At 42.6% G+C, this 22,054-nt stretch overlaps 1 protein-coding gene across 1 annotated transcript in view; it reads right to left on the reverse strand.

Annotated features, from left to right (window-relative positions):
* Positions 1-3,513: 3,513 nt before the first annotated feature.
* HOMER2 (homer scaffold protein 2) overlaps positions 3,514-22,054 on the reverse strand; it is a 53,794-nt gene continuing 35,253 nt past the window's right edge. Inside the window, exons 3-9 of the mRNA XM_038185034.2 lie at positions 19,869-20,000; positions 14,092-14,184; positions 12,553-12,692; positions 10,878-11,034; positions 8,244-8,354; positions 5,128-5,208; positions 3,514-3,794 (exon numbers count right to left, since the gene is read on the reverse strand). Of these exons, the coding sequence (XP_038040962.1) occupies positions 3,606-3,794; positions 5,128-5,208; positions 8,244-8,354; positions 10,878-11,034; positions 12,553-12,692; positions 14,092-14,184; positions 19,869-20,000 (903 nt within the window). The 3' untranslated portion in view covers positions 3,514-3,605. The remainder of the gene's footprint in view (positions 3,795-5,127; positions 5,209-8,243; positions 8,355-10,877; positions 11,035-12,552; positions 12,693-14,091; positions 14,185-19,868; positions 20,001-22,054) is intronic.

Consider the following 22,054-nt stretch of genomic DNA (forward strand, 5'->3'; position numbering starts at 1 on the left):
GCTGGAAAACACAGAAGGCAGACAGACACTCTCTAACTGGTTGTCCAAAGAGGTCAGCACAGATGTTTGCTCCCTGAGCCACCAGCCTGTGGGTGCCACCAGGGCAGGACATGGCCAGCAGGCAGCGGCGGCGCTGGCACACAGTGTGCCACGCACAAGGCCTTTGCCAACAACGACCGTGCAGCTGAGGTAGGAGATATCCTGCCAAGAACCACTCGGAGGGAGAAACCTGTGTCTGGAAGGTGAATCCAGGGTTGCTCAAGGTGAGATTCAGCCTCGCATAAAGAGACCTCCACTTAGGCTCGATGGAAATAGAGCTAACCTTCCTTCATCAGCGATGGCACGGAGAAATCTGGGTTTGCACAGCGCTGCAGTAATGAATAGAAATGAGCTCTGTGCTGGGTAGGGGAGATGAGCATCTGTTAGCAGCATCTGAGGCCATTTCGGAGACATTTGTGGGTTGGGGGAACTCCTCCTGCACAGCCATAGCTGTGCCTGCAGAATGCTGGCAGGGGACAGGAGGCATTTTGATGCCAGGACAAGTCCCAGGGAGCTGCCTGGGGCTCACAGTTTGGCATGAAGAGGTTACTGCCAGACCTTCACAGAGCTTCTAGGAAGAAATGGAAGAAGTGGGATCAATGGGCTTCCAGCAGTGGGGCAGGGGCTGGAGAGAGGAGCTGCAGCTGGCAGATGCCCGGCCAGTGTGCTTTTGTATTTTGAAGAGGAAAAATGGCAGAGGGGGAAAGGTTAAAAATATGGAGTTTATGAGGGGTTTTAAAGGGGTTATACATAGAAGCTTTCAACTTCCTGCAGTTGGGGAGGAAAAAGAGAGAAAGGGGATGATTATAGCAAGACTTTGGGTGCTTGGAGGATGGCAACATGCTTGGAGTTTCCCACAGCATACAGCCGTGTAGAGGCATTCCTGACAGCTCAACATCACAGCAAGAGCAGATACAGAGAGCATACATTTGGGGTCAGACTAGGAGAGGCAGCACAGGGATTCCTGGAAGGACATCCCTCATCGCTCCTCTGGAGAGCAAGAAGCAGCCAAAAATAATTACCTATGTCACAGCTACACACTGGTTTAACATGCTGGTATTAAACCTAATCTATTAGATTGATGCAATCCCATAGAAACACTTTTCCTGCAATTTAAGAGTGGCTTAACACATTCCTAATGAACGGAATCTGTGATAGACCTGACTAAAGCTGGAAAAAAAATAATGAATCTGGATTAACCCCAATAAAATAACTTGTTCTCAGACTCTTTTGCACCCCTCTAACCAGAATGACATTAAAAAAAATGTATTAAAACCAGAGCAAAAACCCTAAGATCACTCAACGGCAAAAAGGAAGCAGAAGATGGAGCAGGGTCCTCTGTGTGAAAGTGATGAGCGCTGTGACGGGAGGCCCCAGCCACCTGTATTGCTTGCAGCTCTTCACGGGGCTGTCTCCTGGCTCCCAGCCGTTGCAGGCACTGGCTGCACAAGGGAGCAGGGGAGGAGAGGGGAAGCTGGATGAGCTGCCTGTTACATGATTGAGTCTGTCTGACTTGCTATCATATAAGAAGACTAAAAACGGAGATTGCTTGCTCACAACCACACACAGTTTCTGACGTCATTTTCGGTTTTGAGAAGTCTGATCCAACCCCGCATTATGCAACTGTTGAATATTCCACACTGGCAAAGTCTAATTTTCACACGCCTACATGCTATGTACCTGATTTTTATTTTTATTTTTAAATATCAACAGCCTACAGCATTTTTTTTAAGAGACTTAAATGGTCATACTGGTTGTAAAAGGTCCTAGCTTCACATCTGTTGTTTAAAAGGATTAAAAGCAAAACCACAAAAAACTCCAGTCTAAACAACAGGCAATGTGGTAACACAACAGTAACAGATGAAATTAAAATTCAAGGGACAACTGGAAACCAAACCTATCTCCAGCACGTGGGTTATATGCCCATGTGCAAAAATTATTCAATGCATGTCTCATGTATAACCCACCTGTCTTTTAAAGGTCACTTTTATAATAGAGATGTGCTGAGAATTAAAAAAAAATAAAAAATAAAAAATAAAAAATAAGAACAATATGCAAACAGCACGGCATGGTGACTTTATATGAGTCACTGCTGGAAAGCACTAACCAGGTGCTTAACCAAGCTTTCACCTGATATAAATAAATAATAACATCCCCTAATCAGAAGTTCTTTCCTGAATGAATTCAGATGCCATATGAACAGAATCTCAAACCAGGATACAGAGAAAGAAAAGAGAGAAGCTGATGGCAGTCCTAGGGATAAAAGCAAAACTTGGGCTGAATTCTCCTCCCTGGTCCTCTGTACATCAGCTGGTGATGCAGAGAGCATCCTTCTTGCTGGAACCTGATGTACGACTTTGCATTACTCAAAATGTATTTAGAGCTGCTGAATAATCAGTGAGAGACTACAACCCTTTCTGCCTTTGGGGTTGTTTGTTGTTGTTTTTTTGACAGTCTAACTTTGTGACTAACACCCACCCCCTATCCCCTGAGGGGAGAATGCAGAAATCATAGGAAAGAAAGACTTTGGGTTTCATGCAGTCATTACCTGCAAGTCTCCTGGGCAGGAAGCTGTTTCTGAATAACACCCTTCCTACCAACTTTGTGACGCTTTTCACATCAATGTCTCCTGATCTGCCACTGTGGCAACTGAACAGCAGTGATCGAGGTGCACAGAGGTGCATGTGCCCTGCATACAAAGCAGCAGTACGACTCCTTCCAAAATAAATATCTGGTCCCAAGACACAGGTGTGCATTTTTCAGATACACACAGTGAATGAACTATACAGGTTCAAAACTGAGGGCCAAAGAGAGATGCTATCTTGCTAAGCAAGGGAAGCTGTCCTCTCCTACTGGTTAAGATGCTTGCCTTGATGTAAGAGCTGGAATTCATTTCTACACTGTCGACTTTGCATGGACCCAGGCAAGCACATGCTACCTGAATCGAAGGATACATGAAACCCTCCGGATTTTTTCTGCGAATCAGGCCTGACTGACATGGTCCCTAAAGATACTGGTATGTGTGTGAAGTGATTCACTTGACTGCAGCTCATCACAGGCACATTTTACCAGGTTGATTTACAAACTGCAGGAGCTCCATCTAATCTTCTCTCCGCTCCGCCAAGGAATAAAAGTGTATGTTGCTAGGAGCGCTGATAGTCCGGACAAGAAAAAGACTTGTTTTCTGTTTCTATGGTTGCAACAGCCCTTAAGAAAGATATAAATTTCCCTGCAACAACTAACTGCATATTCATTTTAAGGTAGATCTAGTTCCAGATTCCTGAGACAGAACCCTCTACCTGTTCCCAACCCCACAAAGCCGGAGCAGCAATATAGAAAGTTTCTAATCTCAACAGAATTCAGTGAGCAGCACGATTGGTTTGGAAAACAAATAAACAAACAAACAAAAAACAAAAACCCAAAATAACCCACAGCAAATTTTCAGCCTCTATGTACAAAAACAATGCAAACAGGTGGAACATTCTAGTTATATTTTGTAAAACACATGTTTGAGATCAACAAAACATCAAACATCCAGACGCTAGATTACAAAAATCTATTGCCATCTAGTTGTCAATCCCAAGTTTAGACAGTCCTTGTCGGAAATCGTGTAATTCATCTATTTTCCCGTCTAGTACATCTAAAAAATTCTTTAATTCAGTTTTAAGGTTGGTCTGCCTATGTTTGCTCTCTTCAACTTCTGTCCTTAGTGTTCTGACTTTCTCTTCAAGATCTTTGTTCTTATTCTCAGCATCCTTAAAGACAAAAAAGACAGTAAGATGAATCATAGAGAAGAATAATGAACAGCATTTAACAGAGTAAAGCAACAAATGGCACCAGATCAGAAAAGTTTGCTTCAACTTCTGCAAACTGATTAACACAAGCACCTCTGAAGCAACTGACAAGTGCTAGTCAGATTAAAGGGAAAAAAAGCCCACGCAGGAAAGGACACATTAAGTGGAAAAGATGCTTTGCATCAGATTTTGTCATTTGGTTGATATCTTAAAATTCAGCTGGATTTAAATCACACACTGTGCATATATTTCTGTCATTGCTACACTTGCAGAATTAGACACTGTGCCAGCAATTACATAGGGAATTATCTATGGTGGTTTAGCCTTCAAAGACAAGCTTTAGAAAACACTGCCCAAGGAATAATATTGCTTTATTCGGTATTTTGGGATTTAGTGGTACTTTTTTAAAGTTCTGCATCGCCTCTGTGCGAGCACTCAGGCATGCTGTGGGGCAGCCCGGTAACACTTCCCTTGCTGCATTTTGCTCCTGCTCCTGAGCTGTCCTGCCTGTTCTCCATTTCACGAGTGTAGGCACATGCCTACTCTCCCCAAAAGCCAGAGGCATCATACTTTACCATGCTGAATCAAACCATCTGCAGCACCAGCCACCCCTCAGCAGCCTTCTGACTGACTTTACATCACTTGGATTATTAGAGCGGTGGCATGATTGATTGGATGTGATTTCGTTCATGAGCCTGCTTATATGTGCCCTCCTTCCATGTATTAATTTATTGCACTTAAGCAAGCCCTGATTAACGAACATAGGCCATGGCAAGCCCTGAGCCCTGCTGGGTGAGACCACCTCCAGCAGAGCAGCACTGATGGGATGGAGCCATGCAGCAGGCAAATGTGGCCTCCCAGGAACTTTGTCCCTGGTGGTACACAGCTATGCTCATCTATGCTTCTTTCCTAAAAGCCTTCCCTGGTGCCACCAGGACGATTAGCTGCAGGTCTTGGTGTGCTGCTCAGCACAGGCAGCTGCTGGCAGCTTTGCCAGTGTGGATCAGTGGAAATATGGGATGGAGAATAGCCTAGAATCATCAGGAGAGAGATGTAACAAGAACCTGGGTGAACCAATCTGTGCAAACAGCAAGGCAAAGAAAGAGAGTTATTTATTTATTCCTTTGCTGGGAAAGGCATGGTGAATTTTGCAAGGAATTAGCATTTTTTGGTTTTGCAAAATGGAGCTCTTTGCCTTCAAATCTTGAAGTCTGAGCAGAGAAAAGCATGTAGCTATAAGGAAGAAAATAGATGAATCAAGTATATGATAATTAATTTCATTGCTAAACTGTACCTGTAATTGTTGAGATACAGATTCACATTCTGACATTAGCTGTGGTATAATTTCACCCTGCTTTCGGAGCTCTTCCAGTTCCTTTGAAAACATGAAAGAAAAATAATTAATGCAAGCTTCAATTTAAAACATAATGAAAATTTGAGAATATGAAAGGACTTTGCATATTTTATTGTACTCTGCACAGTATTTGGATGTAAAATAATCAAAATAGCATGTCTGCATTCAAAAACACATGCTAATTTTTTGCTAGAATACATTTTTTGCTGTATTTTTGACTTTGTTCTTCTACAACAGACAATGTAATCCAATATCTAGCATGAATGCCATTAATTATATTAATGAAATCTTAACCTAAAACACATATCCATGCAAAAGATACATTCAATAGGAGGGAAATCTGAAGTGCTGTAATGCTACAAGCAATTTATAGATGGTAGCAAAGAGCAAATTAGACATGAATTTTCAATGATATGTGGCAGCAAAAAAGACCAGCAAAATTATGAGCTGCATGTAGAGAGGCATCATTACAGAGCACAGCTGTGATGGGCTCTTCTCTGTCGCACAGAACTGAGTAACACCTCCCCAAATTTGTGTTCTGTTTGGGCATTGCTATCAAAATGGAGACGACTAGCTGAAAGGGGTTCACGAAAAGAGCAACGTGACTTGAGAGGAGACTGTGTCTCTGGTGGAGTGCTGACTATGTTAACACCACAAATGAACACCACCGAAGTGAGTAGTAGGGAAAGACTAAGAAAGCCTGTGTATTTTGCAGGATTGTCAGAGTGAAAAGCACATTTGCAGGCTCAAGAGAAACTCTGTGCCTTGAAGAAAATGCAAGATTCTCCTGCAAAAACTCTGCCCACATGGGTCATGGTCTCAAGAGCAAATGCGGGTGTGTTGACACAGCACAGCAAAACCATTCCCCTCCTAAAGGCAGACTACTTGGCTATGAAATGTAATTTCTTTCCCAACAGGTGAACTTACAGCATGATACGAGTGTAACGATACAAAATTCATGCTCTTCCTCAGAGCCAGACAGTAATGCTCTCGATACTTAGAGTGGTGTTATTAAAAGGATAGAGAAGGGCTATTTACTTGGGTAGGTAATGATAGAAGGGAGAATGATCTTAAACTAAAAGAGGAGAGATTTAGATTAGACATTAGGAAGAAATTCTTCACTGTAAGTCCAGGGAGGTCATTGGATCAGGTTGCCCAGAGAAGCTGAGGATGCCCCATCCCTAGAGGTGTTCAAGGCCAGGCTGGACGGGGCCTTGGCCAACCTGATCTAGTGGGTGGCATCCCTGCCTATTGTGGGGGGGGGGGTTGGAACTTGATGAGCTTTAACATCCCTTCCAACTCAAGCCATTCTATGATTGTATGTTTTGCCAAAAGCTGAATAAATTAGTTTCTTTTTGAGAAACTCTCTAATTCCAACTCTAAATGTTTTTATTTTTTCCTCCCAATTTTCCAGAATTAGTTTACATTCACATAAAAAGACACATCACTTAATACAATAGATTTTTTGTAAACTGCACTGAATAATTTGTTCAACTGATCTAAGAGTAATTATATCCAGGCAATATCCCAGCCACTGACATAGGGAAGGAAAATGTAATTTACTTTTTATTTTGAGATGTATGTTCCCATGTGCATATATATATGTGTGTGTGTATATATACACATAATACCTGGGAGCTCACGTTAAAATATAAATATACCATACTACATATACTATCATACTGTATATGTACTACATATAGTATGCATTTGCATATATATATATTATATATATGGTATATGGTATATAATATATATGTCTATACAAATATTTCAATAGATAGTTTTGCCCTGGCTCTCATGTCTTTACATCTCTCTCCTCATTTCCTACATGAAGAGAATATCAGCAGTTCTTCCCACACGGCAACATCCGTGAGCGGACTTCACGCTGGTTTGAATTGCAAACCATGAAAAGGTCACTTATGGGTGGTTTAGAACTAATCAAGAACCTGCTAATGTAAGTATGCAGTTGGAAAACAAGTTAATATATTGCCAGTGTAAATGGATGATAGGCTGTGATATTCACAAGTCAATTGATTTTCTGGTTCATTTGGTACCACATAAATGTGAATCTTGAGGAAAATGCTAGCAAATAAGGGTTATTATACATGCTATTACCACAGGAAGGCTGAGAAGAAAGCATGACATTTTCCTTTGAAATATGGTGCTGAAAACCATATTATATTTATAACAGTGCATCAAAATCCATCTCCCTAAACTATTTCCTTGTGCCATCTTAAAGCCCCTTAACAGTACTGCTTTTAAGAGCACCAGCTGAGATGCTGTAATGGCACATGGCAAACTTTACTGCACCTGCTGACAGCTTTTTCTCTTCAGCCAGCACAGAGCATTTGGTCACTGTAATGAAGGAAAAGACAAGGATCCCATTATTTTCCCCACTGTTCAGGGGCTCCAAGCCATCAACATCATTCTCCTTAGAAAAATGACCACCCTGTACGTCAAAAATGACAAACTGAGGTACTCAAAATGAATCTGAATTTCTCACTCCTGGCATTAGTCTTGAGATCAGAGGGAGACCGTAAAATGGCAAAGCTGAAGCATACAAGCCATCCGGGAAAAAAAATAAAATAAAAAGAAAAATAAAAAGGAAAAGAAACGAGGATCTGTTACGCAAATGCCCAGTTGCTTTGTATAGGATGTCTTTTTAATAACAAGTCCCCCTGCTCCTGATGTCTGAGGGAACACAGTACACAGGCACCGGCAACCAAGACTGTTCTCAGTGGACATGTGTCTGGCTTGGGGCAACTCGTTTCACCACTCCAGCTCTTCTATTAGGAGTAACGCACTGCGTACAGCAACCACCAAAATAGTGTGCTGTCGCAGCACATAATGCATCATGAAACGAAGACCTGAGGAACTCCACCAAACTATTGCTGAAGAGTTCTCCCAGAAAATCTAGAAACCGGCAACACCCCAGACTTTGGGCTTTTTCTGGCTGTAGGTGGGTCAGTTCATAAATCCACATCCATAGTGAGAAGCAGACAGACCAACTCAAACTCTGAAATATATGCCCGCTCTATTATCATGGCACTTACCAGCTCTTTGTCTTGAAGCTCTGTTTCCAGCTCCTGGAGACGTCTGCTCAGCTGTGCATTTCTCTCCTTCTCTTTATTTATTTCATTGCACTGCTCCTCCAGTTCTTCAATCTTTAAGAAATGTCAGACAACAGGTGAAATATTCAGTTTTCTGAAAGTCTGGGGCAGATCATGGCTGACATGAACAAGCATTGCTCCACTGAGCATAGGGAAGTGCAGACAAATTTAGCTGTCATGGATCTGTTTCCTAGATCATAGCACTTGATTACTGCAACAAAATCATCACTTCTTGCCTTAGAAAGAGTCCATGTACACATCCACGAGGGAGCCCTGGGGCTGTGTTTACTCTCTTGCACACAGTATCTCATATAATTACCCAAGGATGTGCAAAACACTGAGCTGCTAATGTAAGTGGGGCTGAGGATAAAATCTACACTTCATTTCTGTGAAACCAGCACAGGATGGTAATGGTGGGCTTTCTTAACGCAGCAAGGAGAAGAAATCTCTCCTGCACTCCCAGTTTTGCCTCCTATGGGGTTGCTTGTCATTCTGGCTGCAGTAAGAGGGACAGGGCATCCAACCCTCGCTGGCAGAACCAGCTGGGAGCAGTGTTTGCCCTGCTGCTCCCTTGCCCGGGGACCTGCTTTGCTCCTCCTGTGCTTCCCTTTCCCTCTCTCCAGACATCGCTCCTGGGAGCTGCACTTCCCACAGGCTGATGGACCAGCTCATTAAAGTGTGTATTTTAATTCTCAGCTTCACGCTGCTTTGGGATTATAACTTCACTCATTTGAAGGTAGAGCAATATGCAAAAAATGCTGACCCAGTTAATGAAGGGGAAGGAGCTTCCCAGGGCACTGCGGCGGGGCTGTGTGAGTGCCTGGTGAGGAGGAACCTATGTGGGGAAAGGCTGAGAAAAACCTCTCTGCATGCAGAAAGACAGTGTGTTGTACAAACCGTGCTGCTGCACAGTCTGGCTAGTCACCAGCGTGGTGACTTTGCAGCAGTAGCAAGGTGGTGCTTTGATAATCTCTTCATATCTAGGCTACAGCTACTGAGAAGTGGCATATTTCCTTGGGTAATGTTGGTGAGGACAACTCTCTGCAACCATACAGAAAAATAAAAAGCTACACTGCAACTTACGCTGTTTTCTTACAACATGCTGTTCCAGGCTTTCACTTCTTCCCTCCCAAAAAACAGCTGGACAGAGGAACCCAAATCTTCTAACAATTAATATTGTTTGTGTTACATCAGCTAACATAGCTCTGATTTGATCTCTGAATTACAAACTCCACACACCTAAAACACACACTAATAGGCAGAGAACGTCTGCCTGGGGAAAAGGTTGCTTCGTGGGGATTTATAGTGCTGACAGACAGCCCAGGTCACTGCTGAAATACTATTTGCAGCCTACTGACATACAAAAAGATACGAAATTCCTTCCTTGAAAGCAAACGCTAAGCAAACAAAAATCCTCAGCAGACTGATACAACCTGATCTCTACACCACGTCCCAGAGAGCCACATAAGCAGACAGGGAAAGGATGCAGCTTTTTCAAAGAAGTCAGAGATGGATAGCATGAAGTGATCCCTGCAAGTGATGCTCAAGGAAACCAAGCCCCCAGCCGTGCTCAGGCTGGTGCCTTCACTATGTGGGGCTGACACCAGCTCCTGGCAGACAGCACAGTGTTATTGAGGAGCAGTGCCAGGGAATACTCTAAACTGCAGCTTTACTTTACTTAAACTTCTCAGCTGTTCTCTGTTTCAGCTGATGCTCTCTCCTATTGTTACACTACTCAGAAATGTGCTCTATAATGGAGGGGAGCAGGCTTTTGCTGATGTCCTCTTGCAGGTTTCTGGACAAGATGTGCCCAGCACCAAAGCACCAGGCTCTCAGCCCAGCCCTGGCTGCACCCTGCTGCAGCAGCTCCCGTCCCTGCTGCCCACTGCCAGGCCTGGCGTTATTGCTGCGTGGTTCTCAGCTTGGCCTCACGTGGGTAACCATGCCATGACCATGCCTTCTGCTCACTCACCCTGTGGCAGTATTGAAGCGAGCTTTGAAAGACACATGCAGCTGTAATCCTGCTTTTACCACGTCTATCACCCTGGCCAGCAACCCAGCTGACACCAAGTTGCCCAAGCCAAGAGGCTGGGAGCTCCATGTGACACAGCAGCACGTGTCCTCCTGCTGATCCCAGCCCCTTGAACTCCCCTGCCTGCTGCCTTAGCTCCCCCAGACCACTTTCCTTTCAAAGACAGGGTCTGTCCCACACACACATGAATAGACAAAGCAGCAGAAATGCTAGAGAAAGAGTAATGAAGGGAGTAACTAACCCAGAGAGATGTGCGTGCTCTGCCCCAGGTGAGACAAGGGGAGCACATAAGAGTGTTCAAAGTGCCCTGGAGATAACTTTCCCAATTTCCTTTAAGGCTCTTACTACAGACACCTTCTCTCCAGAACAGACATCTGTATCCATGTCTTAAAACCCACACATTTGAACTTGATGGCTGCATCTAAGTGTTGGCACTATTTTTGGCTACTCCCATCAAACTGCTGAGCCTTGGCTTGCTGGCGCTGACAAAGAGCAGAGCGCAAGGATGCCCTGGCACCCCCTCGCAGCAGCCAGCACGGGGCTACCTTGCTCCTGAGCTGGTCGTTCTCCTCCTTGCAGGCTGAGAACTGCTTCTTCCAGTGCTCTATGCTGGCGGCCGACTCCTGCAGCGCCGTGGTCAGCCTGGCGTTGCTCTCCCTCAGCGTCTGCAGCTCCGTCTCCCACTTCTTTACGTTGGAGGAACTGGGAAGGACAGGACATCATCAGGTGCACTGAGCATTAATCCTGTGTTATTACTCTCTGCCTGTCTACAAACTCATCCACTGGTGGTGGTGCATGTTTGCTGACATAACATCAAAGCATCCTCAGATGTACGTAACTGCCTCTAGTATTACCCACGTAAGGAGAACATAAGCCTTGATTTGACGCCTGGCAATACAGAGGGATCCACCAACCTCAGCAGCAGAGACCTGTGCATCTGGAACAACAGTGCTGCAGCCCAAGCAGGCTGTCAGGCTCAGCCACCACCTGAGATCTCTACTGTCTGCAAGCAAGGGCTTTACCCTGGCTTTGAGCATGTTCCCTGCTGCCCTGTGGAGGTGAGAGCTGGGTCTTGTGGTGCTTCGACCACACTTGAGGCCTGGGTGTGTGGCAGCTCACAGCAGGGCATCACTACCTCTTGTCAAGCAGTGCTGGGATCCTTCAGCATGGGCCACGTCAGGGGGTGGACACCACATATAACTGCTTTGTTTATGCTCAGCCTTAAATAGAAAAGCGTTACACAATGCTGGAGAATGAAACTACTCATTCCCCACAGCTTCAAGCTACTGTGCAGAGCCAGAGATCCAGGAGTGAATGGAGGCTCTGAAAGTCCTCCCACACCAGCTGCTGCGTGTCTGTGGAGGCGTCTTCAGCAGGAAGAACGAGCAAGCCTTACGATTTCAAACAGGTTTGGTTGTTGAAATGTCCATAAAGCGATGATGTATTTTAAGTGTAATATGTGCAACCTTAGAGCAGGTCACTCTGTAAAGCTGCTCATGCCACTGCTGCCTTAGTTTTTAAAAGGCTTTATAAGAGTAACTCGATCCTGATGTATTTTCTTTCCATTCACACACAAGAGGCAGGCAAGGCAATAAGATCCCAGAAGAGCATTGCAATATTTTAATGTTACAGCTTTGCATATTCTGCCCCCTGTGCTTTCACTGTAGCAGCAAATTACTCTTCTCAGTATTTCCAATAATTTATCAAAGTAAATAGCAAAATATGTGACTTCAAGAGGCATTGTCTGATGCTTCAGAAACATCCCCCTAAGACTGCTAAGCAGCCCAGTGAAACTATATTTTTCACTTCAACTTTTTAAGGTGGACCTCTTTCCCTTTAACAATTTTCCTGATCTACTTGCACTGAAGCAGACATAGCAAACTCAAAGAGGAAGAGCAGACTGTTTTCCCATGTTACCAGTAGTAATTGCTCGTAGGTGTCATTTCTGTAGCTCTAAAACTCTGCAAACAAAGGTGGAGTATGAGTTGGCATCACCAGAGTGGAAGAGATCTTATCTCATCATGAACCAGATCAGGAAAAATGTAAATATCTCCCAATCAGACACCAGGAGGTACTTACTAAAATCTGCTCATTCATTCTTTCTGCTGCATCATTTTAAATTAATGCAATTACATTTGAATAATTTCTGTTAATACCCTTAGCCATCAGATAATTACAGCATGCTATTTCGATGCAATTAAGGTATTAAAGGAACCTCACCTTTGGGCTAGAGCAATTTTTAGTTTATCATTCTCAGACTTGAGATGTGTCTCAGCAGGACCACCATGTGATGCCTTCTCATCATCTGTCCCATTCACACTAGATGCTCGAGTGGAAGATGGTGTTTCACGTCCAGATTCCTGCAGCACAACACCCAGATTAACAGGGGGCTTCTTTCTGCCTCCCACATCACCTAGGTTGCCTGGAGGCAGCACAACTTGCATACAATGGCTACATGCAACAGGAGGATGGTGTGCTTTCCTTTGTGTCAGCTAAAAAAGGGTCCAGCAGGTCAATGTGTCAGTGCAAGTAGGTATGAGTGCGCAGGACAGATAATGTCCTCCGTAAGAACTGCAAAACTGTTCTCTTTAAACAGAATGAAAGAATGATAATGATGCACAAAACAGAAGTTTCAAATATTCAATAATAATAACAATACAAAATCTTGTATGTTTTAACTGAAATGTCTTGTGGTTTCTAAAGGGTTTTTGTTTGTTTGTGTTTTTTAAGATAACGAAACAATATGGTACCCCTGAAAGCACACAAAGACCAAACAAATATATACAAGATACTGCTACTCCAAATATTTTACTTTCACATACTGCTTGGTGCTGACCATGAATGCAGAACCAGCAGAGAACCACAAAGGCCATGACCAAAGTCTTTAAAAAACACCAGTATCCAAAGTCAGCCTCTTAGAGCTGTACTTGGGGACCCCACCAAGGAGGCTGGTTGCAGGAGTGAATATTCAACTTTTTTTTTTTTTTTTCTAAACACACAGCTGAATTTCCTGAACAAAATTAATCTAACCTTTCTCCAAATACCAGCACAGGCCAAGTGCTCCCACTGAACCAGGGCTCATTCTTGGCTAATGCAGTGCTCATGAAATTACAGTAAATTGATTACAGAGAGACTGGGACAACACTCAATTTCCTCAGTTTGTAAGAAACCCAGCTCTCACTGGACACAGAGGCACTTGGCTTTATTGAGGTGTGCTGCCTAAAAATGTATATTATACAGATTGCAACATAAGCTTCTTCCAGCTACTCACTAAAGCGGCCTGTTTCTGCACCACAGCTTTCAATTAATCACATCTAGGCAATGAAACACACAATGGCCATGAACAAGCCTCCGCACTGGCAAACTGAACTCATACAAAAGTAGATTAGACATGACAAAAAGGAATGCCTCAATAAATCTTATTTATTGTCTGTTGCAGAACTATGCTGATGAGCTTTCTAGTGACCCAAACTACATGTATCAGTACAAATCAAAGGATGTACAGCTTCTGTTATTAAAAAAGTTATAACAGTTCAAGAACTGCAGGAAAAAAATTACATTTAAATGAAGACAAAGAGCATGGATGGATGAAAAATATTCCTCTGACAATGTTAATGTCCAGCAGCTGACAATTACCTTTGGCAATCTTCATTTGATATACTCTCAGCTTGCTGCCAGAGGCTGGTACAGTCCATTAGAAAATTTAGCTTTAAATTATTTATCCTGTATCCATACAGGTATTAAAGATAAATTACAAACCTGGGAATGATTGCTTGAGGTCTCAATTTTCTCTTGAGATCTGTCTCTTGCTAGTTTGGCAGCCTCTTTCACTTCTTGGAATTTTTCTGCAAACTGGAAAAAGCATAAAAGATACTTATTAAAATGATTTACCATCTATTAAACTGTTCAGATTACTATCTTGATATGGTTCATAGCTCTCCAGAAGTGAACAACTAATTTTGATAATTTAAAATTTTTGGCAAGAAAAAGCATTTTAGTTCTTTGGCATGGAGGTACTTCCAAAAGGAACGGTAAAATTGTTTCTAAAAGAGGGACATCTCTGCAGCTTTGGGTGACCACAGTAAAATCCCACAGAGAAAAAGGAGCTATTGGTGCCCCTTGGTATGATGGGGTTTTTATTTCTTCCCCCTTGTTTGTTTCAGTCAGTTGATAGTTGAAAGGACATATGATTCCATACTTTCAAGTTTAGTATACAAGATCATGGAATCATATTTGGATAAAAAATTATTATCAGTCTTCTGTTCCTAAGAGCAAGTCAATTAAATTAAAGAATGCAAATGAGCTCACTCAGACTTACATTATATCCTTGAATAATTTGGGACACTTATAACAAGATTGTAAATAAAAGCCTGACAAATATCGCATTACATAGTCAAGGAATGGGAAGAATCATCCACTGACTATTCTCATTTTCTAACTTTTAGATTTACAGCTGGTATTTAGCATGCTCTCTCCCAGTAAAATACTGGGACTATAAAGACCAATAAAATCAATCTTCTCCAACTGATCTAAGAGAAATCATACATGCATGTGGAGGTACCTGTATTTTGTGCAGCACACAGAGAATGGAAATTTCCAACAAACACACATCATCCTTAAATCACACGAACAAGCACGTCCTTAAAGCCAAGTGAAATTTCAGGTGTCACTTATGAAGAATTGTGGAGTACAGTCTGTAATGATGCTTATAAATGAGGATGGAGCTCTTGAATCCAGCTGTCTTCTATATAACAGCTGGAATTGCATATGCAAGGTATTTAGTTGCTATCTGATGGCATGTGCAGTCCCTACACACACAAATGACTTGACTACATCTGTAGCTCCATAAAGATTATTAGGAACATCTACTTTACATTTTGGCTTTCCATGATTTAATTCCAACTTTACATAAAATATCTCCTACTGTGACAAAACAGCTATAGCGTGCTGCTTATTTCTAAAATATGGTGCCAACAGTAAGTTCTACACTTGGGTTTCTTGCAAATAGTAAAGAGCTGTTTTGAGTCTCTCCTTCACAATAAATCTTTATGGGCAAGTAAGAAAAAATTATGAAGGTTCTTCATGGACTATATGAACTATGAAAAACAAACAAAAAGAATTGGAAGTGATCTATCAAAAAATTTTATTTTGCAACTATCTTCATAAAGCACATGGGAGACTGCTGTGAAAAACAATGTGAGCCACGAAGACAAGGACAGTTTTACACAGTTCCATAATAAAAATTGTATATGGCTAAACAAAGCCAATCTTCAATATAAAACTGATGAAGTTCTCTTTGCACAATAGATTTCGGTCATGTCTCCAGTTTACCAACACGTGTTATTTAACACATCTGCTTTTAGAAACAAGCACCAGTAGGTGGGTTTTTCACCAACTCAAGAGACAGATCTTTGGCTTTAAGAGACAAAATATTACCCTTAATTCTTATCATTGTCATAACGTAAAGACTTCTGTAGCAGAATCTGCAGTGAAAGACGTCTCTGGTTTTTGTTTATCCCATATATTTGGAAGCAGTCCATAAAGAGTTCTGCTGCTGCTCCTTTTTTATTCCTAGCTAATTAATAACTGCGAGATTTTACTCACAGTTTATTTTTGAAAGCTACAGAGGATCACTTGGCTTGCTATGAAATTAAAGGCCTTCGCTTGATTATTCTGCTGAGCGCGGAAACACGATGGTGACAGCCCAAACTTGTGCAGCGTTACCAGCACTAATTGCTACACTGACAGAGCAGATGTTCCGGAAACCACCAAGATCCTGAGGCTGTCTGTAAGGGGTATGGCAGGACCATGGTATCTGATCACTGGCAGAAATCAGAAAGATGCCATCCCTCCAGTAACTGACTTACTCTGCTGCAAATGCAAATAACTGGCAAGTAATTGATAGGAAAAAAAAAAACGTGTCAGTTGGCTTTGAGCTATCAAACCATTGCAACAACAGAGAGTGCTTTTAAAATGGGAAATCCTAGTTTAAAAAGAGAAATAGTCTTCTATTTTGTAAATGAAAACTTGATAAATGTGGTCTAAAGAGGCAACAGCATGTGTAAATACCCCAAACCAACTCCAGAAATCATCACTCTCCTCCTTTACATCTCTGCTCCCTTCACCTTCCCTTTCCTCCATCCTGTCCTTGGGCAGACAAAGACAGACCAGAGTAGGAGAAGCATCAGCCAAACACCACTTCAGTGGTCCATCGTGGCTACTGATGCATTTCCCATTGCCCTAGGAAACTGAGGCCAAGCTGCAGAACGGATTTGCAGCTCCCAACACTTGCAAAGCCCTTCAGTCCAAGGACATGGCAGCACACGAGTGCTGGGTGATTAGGAGTCTTGGCCAAGGAAATTTAGTGGGGACTCAAAGATGCTACTGTGCATTGCACGGATTATTTAAAAGCTGTTCAAATCTGCAGCCAGCCTGTCACCTGGAGAAATATATATATAGAGAGAGACCTTCTTAGCATTTTATGCATTAAGAAGCATTATTTATGTGCGTGTAAATTTTAAGCTCCTGATCTGGCATTTATGTCTCCTCCTGACAAATCGTGGTGGTGTCGGACACGTGGAGCAGCTGCTCCCGCCCGCAGCAGTCCCATGCATATCTCAGTGCCAGGCAGACTGGCAGGGGACGAGAGCATTTGCTGCAGAAAGCAGCCGGGAGCTTGCTGCAGCACAGCAAGAGCACTGCCAGCACGGCTGGGCTGGGGGAGAGGGTGGGCTGCCTGTGCCCTGCCGGGCAAATACCGCACGCCACACACATAAAACCCGCATGCAACAATCAAAATTTAAGGTCTGGTGCTTCCCAGAAGCCGTCTGCTGTTACTTTACGATGTGCAAAGTCCAAGTTTGCTGGGCTTCTCACCTGTATAAATCTCTGTCCCCATGCCCTTGGCCACCTCCAGCTCCTCAGATTATCATGTCTGTGCCAAAGCACCTTGACTGATAGCAGAAATTTTGCTTAACAGCTTGGTGTGCAAAACACATCGCTACTTTTACAGCATCAGCCCTGCCTCTTCATCACGGCCAGCCGCACCATTAATTCTGTTTTGATTCCTGCTTCAATTTTGGTGTAGCAACGTTTGAGTAATGTCCTGAGACCTTTTTGAGGCATGGGGCAGGAAGGGGGAAAGGTGCTGAAGGGAGGGAAAAGGACCCCGAGCAGTACATTAACTAAAAACACTGGGACTCTCCCGGTCAATGTGAATGGCAATTAGGTTACTAGGTCACTGAAAGCAGTTTTCATTAATGGCTCATGTTTAATTTGAGCTGCTCGTCCCTATAGGTATGGATTAATGCTTAAGTGTCTCCAGGGAGGCAAGGCATTAGAAAGAGGCATTATCTTTTATTAGGCCAGCCAATATGCTTGAAAGTGTAGAAGTTTTTAGGCATGCTAACCTCTTCTCATGTCTCATTACTATTCATTGTTTTCAGCAGATATTCTTCAGTTTTATTTACTTATTTATTTATTTTAAGCTAGGGATATTGATCTCTGGTTTACAGGAGCTTCAGCATGTCCTCCTAACTCCTGGCTAAAAGCTTCAGTTATTTCCAGTAAAGCTGGCAAGCTTTTATTTGTATCTTTTATGAGTGTAATGACATCAGAATAAAATGAAACTTGATTTTACTATTCCCAATACACTTATACTTCTCTAATCTCTTCACCATCTCTGATCTTCTGTACTAATGGTTTAATAATTTAACTGAGGAGCACGATGATAAGGGATCTCTTTGTCCCATTGCTTTGCATGGCAGTAATAAGACAGATTTTCTAACATTTTCCAGACAGACAACTGTCAGATTTTTTTTTTTTAATAGATCATTTTAAGCCATTTTCAGAAGTGCCCCTTAAGCCATCTCTCTTCAGTATTCTGGGCAGAAACAGTCTTTCTGCTGGTTTTGAAAGCTTTTCCTGCAAGTAGAAGGCTGTAGTATTGGCAATGGGTCCTTCAGCAGGTCACACTGTGCAAATAGAAGTGCAAATGGATCTGGAGGGGATCACAGATGCTCCTGAGGCCCCTGTGCCCACACAGTATGTTATTTGGATCCGCTCCTGTTTGCCCACATCGTACTGGCCAGTATTGTGGCTGGTATTTCTAGCACCAGCATTAAACTTATTCTCAGTGTGTCTTTGGACAGTGTTCGAGAATATGGCAAAATCTCTCATTAGGGTGCAAGGACCTCCAAAAGTGTTAATTCTTTCATTTGGATTGTATCATTGTATCATGCTTCTCTGTTACTCAAAACCAACTATTGGCCTACGTCTACTTTAACCCTCCCATATTCCCATGCTGCTTATTTAGCTATTATAAATGCCTCTTTGTCATGGGAATGAAGAATATCCACAGGTGAACTGAGCACTCCTCTACATTTGATTAAGTCTAAGAATCATAAATCATAACTGTCACCAACATCTCCTTTTTTATAAAGTTTTGCACGTAATTGATAGGCTGGCCTTAGCATCCCAGGATAGCAGATTATTGCCATGCCACCTTTATGGATGTCTCAAGTCCAAAATTAAAATAACATGTAAAGTAAACTATGCTTTGCATTTAAGAAACACTTGCAAAAAAATAAATTAAAAAACATCCAGTTATTTGGAAATTGCAAGAACTTGGTAAGATATTTTTAGAATAATAAAATCCTGTAGCAATTCAATTGATTAAAAGTCTTCCTTCAATTCCAGTGGCTTGCCTCTGTTATTTTAGACACTACAAAGTTCTCAGGCTTCCTTTTGAATCAAAGCACGCAAGAGGACAGCAGCATGAGAGACTGTGTACCATGCCCAAGGACACGATGTTTAGTTAACTGTTAAAACCTGGTGCCAAGTAGCCATGCTTCAAGTGTCAGCTATGTGCTAGATAAGTAATGCTTTTTTGTTGCACGAACAAAAAAAACATCTCAGCCATTTGATGAGCACTTGGCAAGACCACTAATCTAATGACAGAGAGTGCATTTTGAACTGCTGGTTATTCATTACAAGAGGCAGCCCTACGCTTTCCAAGCCTGCTGCTGCAGCCAGTCCCTGCCCCAGAGCAGCACTGTGTTCATACCAAGGTCTGGGTGCAGCTCTGGGGGATGCAGCCACACTTGGGACCAACTCCCTGACTGCTCATCCCCCAGCTCTGCCCACACGCAGGTGGTTCACTTTGTTTTTAGTGCCACTCTCTGCAGAAATGAGCAAATAGGCCAGGGAGATGGCACAAAATCCTTCAGAGCCAGATTGTTTCTGCAAACATCTGGAAACACAAATGCTTTCAGCCACGCTGAGCGAGAGATCAAGATCACCACAGCAGTACTGTTGTCAGTGATCCAATTTAATTTATGGTTTTGACCATGAAGTTTGCTTATGTACAGCCTGCTTCTGTACATACAGACATTAGAAAAATATAGGAAATAGTCAACTTCCATGAAGGAAAAGGACATGCAGAAACATCCAGTCTGGAAGAGGTGGGATGGATGCATGCAATTCTTCACTCTCAGCAAACAAGACAGCCTGTGCAGAAATTCCCCGCGCCCCGTTACCTTGGTCAGCTGCTGCTCGGAGGGAAAGCCCAAACCAAACACGGTATTTGCTCTGCTGTCCGCCCACTGGCCGAACTTCTGTGATGTTTTAGTAAAGGTCATGTTGGGTGTGATTGTGCTGTTTATGATCACCTGTTTAGAAACAGATCAAAAAAGGATTAAAAAGCAGAAGCCACATCGGAAATGTATATCCTAGCAACAACATCATTCACAGCAATTAGCAGGCTGACTTGGGAAATTGCTGCATTCGAAAGAATTTTTACCAAAACAGTTTCATATATTGTCTTACTGGATGTAAGAATTTGGATATTTTCTTGTCTTCTTTTTCCAGAGTACCATCATGGTCCCGCAGTTGAACACCACTGCAGGAACACCACTGAACACAAAGTAATAGCAGGGGCAGGAGGTATAAAACCACCCTGGTAGAAATGCAGATTCAAAATCCACTTTTTTTCAGCATTTCAAAGCTGGAGTCTCAGTGTGGAAGCGCACAGCCACTGCCACTGCCTGGCCAGGCACCAAGCCTGGTGTCCACCAGCAGCGCCTGCCTCAGAACTGGAGATATTTCTGCATTTCCCCATCTGGCCTCAGGCAGCCACATGTAGGATGCCAGACACATGTGGGAAACAGAAAAAAAAATCAAGACAAGGAGAAACTGATAGCTTAACAATGAGTTTAACTTGGGAGGGTTGTAAAGTGCGTCACCAACAATGCATATACAGTTTCAAATGTGGGCGTCTTCAAGATAAATATTCTGCCACTTTTACCCAGGTTAACTAATATCTGGTTCAGCAGCCTTGAAAGCAGCACTGGATCTTGTAATTAAAGGAATAGCCAACAGGAGGGAGGCCACTGGGACAAGGTCTCTCAGGAACTGAGCAGAAAAAGCATAAAATGTAATCGTACAAAAAGGAATGAGATATATGCCAATTCATTAACAAAAATCTTAACTTTATTTTCCATATACATCGTTAGATGAGTCTAGAGACTCCTTCCCTTGGAAATGAATTCCTGTGCAATGCTCTTCCTCCTAGCAGAACACAAGCTTTCTTTGGTACCGCACACCATCATTTCCAATATGCAAATTATGCAGTAATTAAGCCAAAACTGTGGGACAGTTTAATTAACATGATCAGGAAGTATCCTGGCAACATCATTTACTATGTATTCTGAGCATTTTTTTTTTCTTAAGCTGTCTCTTACATTTAGCAAAAAGTGTGAATTAAATTTATCAGAGAAAGAGCATTCCTTGCTTCCATCCCCTCCTTAACTCTGACCCCTGTGCAGATGCTTTTATTTTCTCCCTTAGAACTTGCTCACCTTCAGTGGTTCCCCCTGCTTTGCACCATCACTTTCCCACAAACATCCTGCCACGAGCACAGGTAATGCCTTTCATGCAAAACGAGTCGCTTCAGACCAAGTTCAAAAGCAGTGTGAAAACATTGTCGCTGAAAGCTTTACCACGAAGATCAAAGCAGAGCAGGGCCAGGTGGCTGATGCTCCTGAAGTAGTAGGGTGGTGGGTTTTTTTGTTTTGTTTTGTTTTTTTTATGGGAAGAATCAGGATGAGAAGGGAGAGAGGTGATACTTCAACCAGCGCTGGTTGACACATACTGTATAGAAATGAGCTTTTAGAGACAAAACCTGTTTTTGGGTGGCTGTCTCATAGGTGGAGGCATAAAGAAAGCTGCCCAGATGTGCTCTGTTCTAGCTGAGTCACACAGCAGAAATGCAGCCAATATAAAATCTAAGCGCAATTGCAGAGATTTAAATTAAAAGAAAATCAAAGCTGTCAAAGACTTTATGTATGGTTTTGACAATTCAAAGGGAGGATGATGATAGGAGGACTGTATGATACAATGAGTCACAAGAAAGGGAGGGAAAGCTACCACCAACCCAGAAAAATCAGGATGTTTTCCCAAAACTTTAAACAAAGTGCAATATGTATACTCAAAAATCTAACGTCAGAGAGGTGAACTACTTAAACATGCTTGGTTTCTTCAGTTACTGAATTTATTTTAGAAGCTCTAAAATACCCAGAAAATTCTAGTGATAAAAGGTATTATTTCAGTCCTTCTGTGCCTATCAAATTAGCCATCTTTGGGAAAAAAAGTAATAAAATAACCCCTCTTATTGAAAGGCAAGAGTGTCCTCCATGAGAAGCAGCCTCTGAGAACAGCATCATCC

Source organism: Anas platyrhynchos, chromosome 11 (genome assembly GCF_047663525.1).
Source record: "Anas platyrhynchos isolate ZD024472 breed Pekin duck chromosome 11, IASCAAS_PekinDuck_T2T, whole genome shotgun sequence".
Lineage (NCBI taxonomy): Eukaryota > Metazoa > Chordata > Aves > Anseriformes > Anatidae > Anas > Anas platyrhynchos.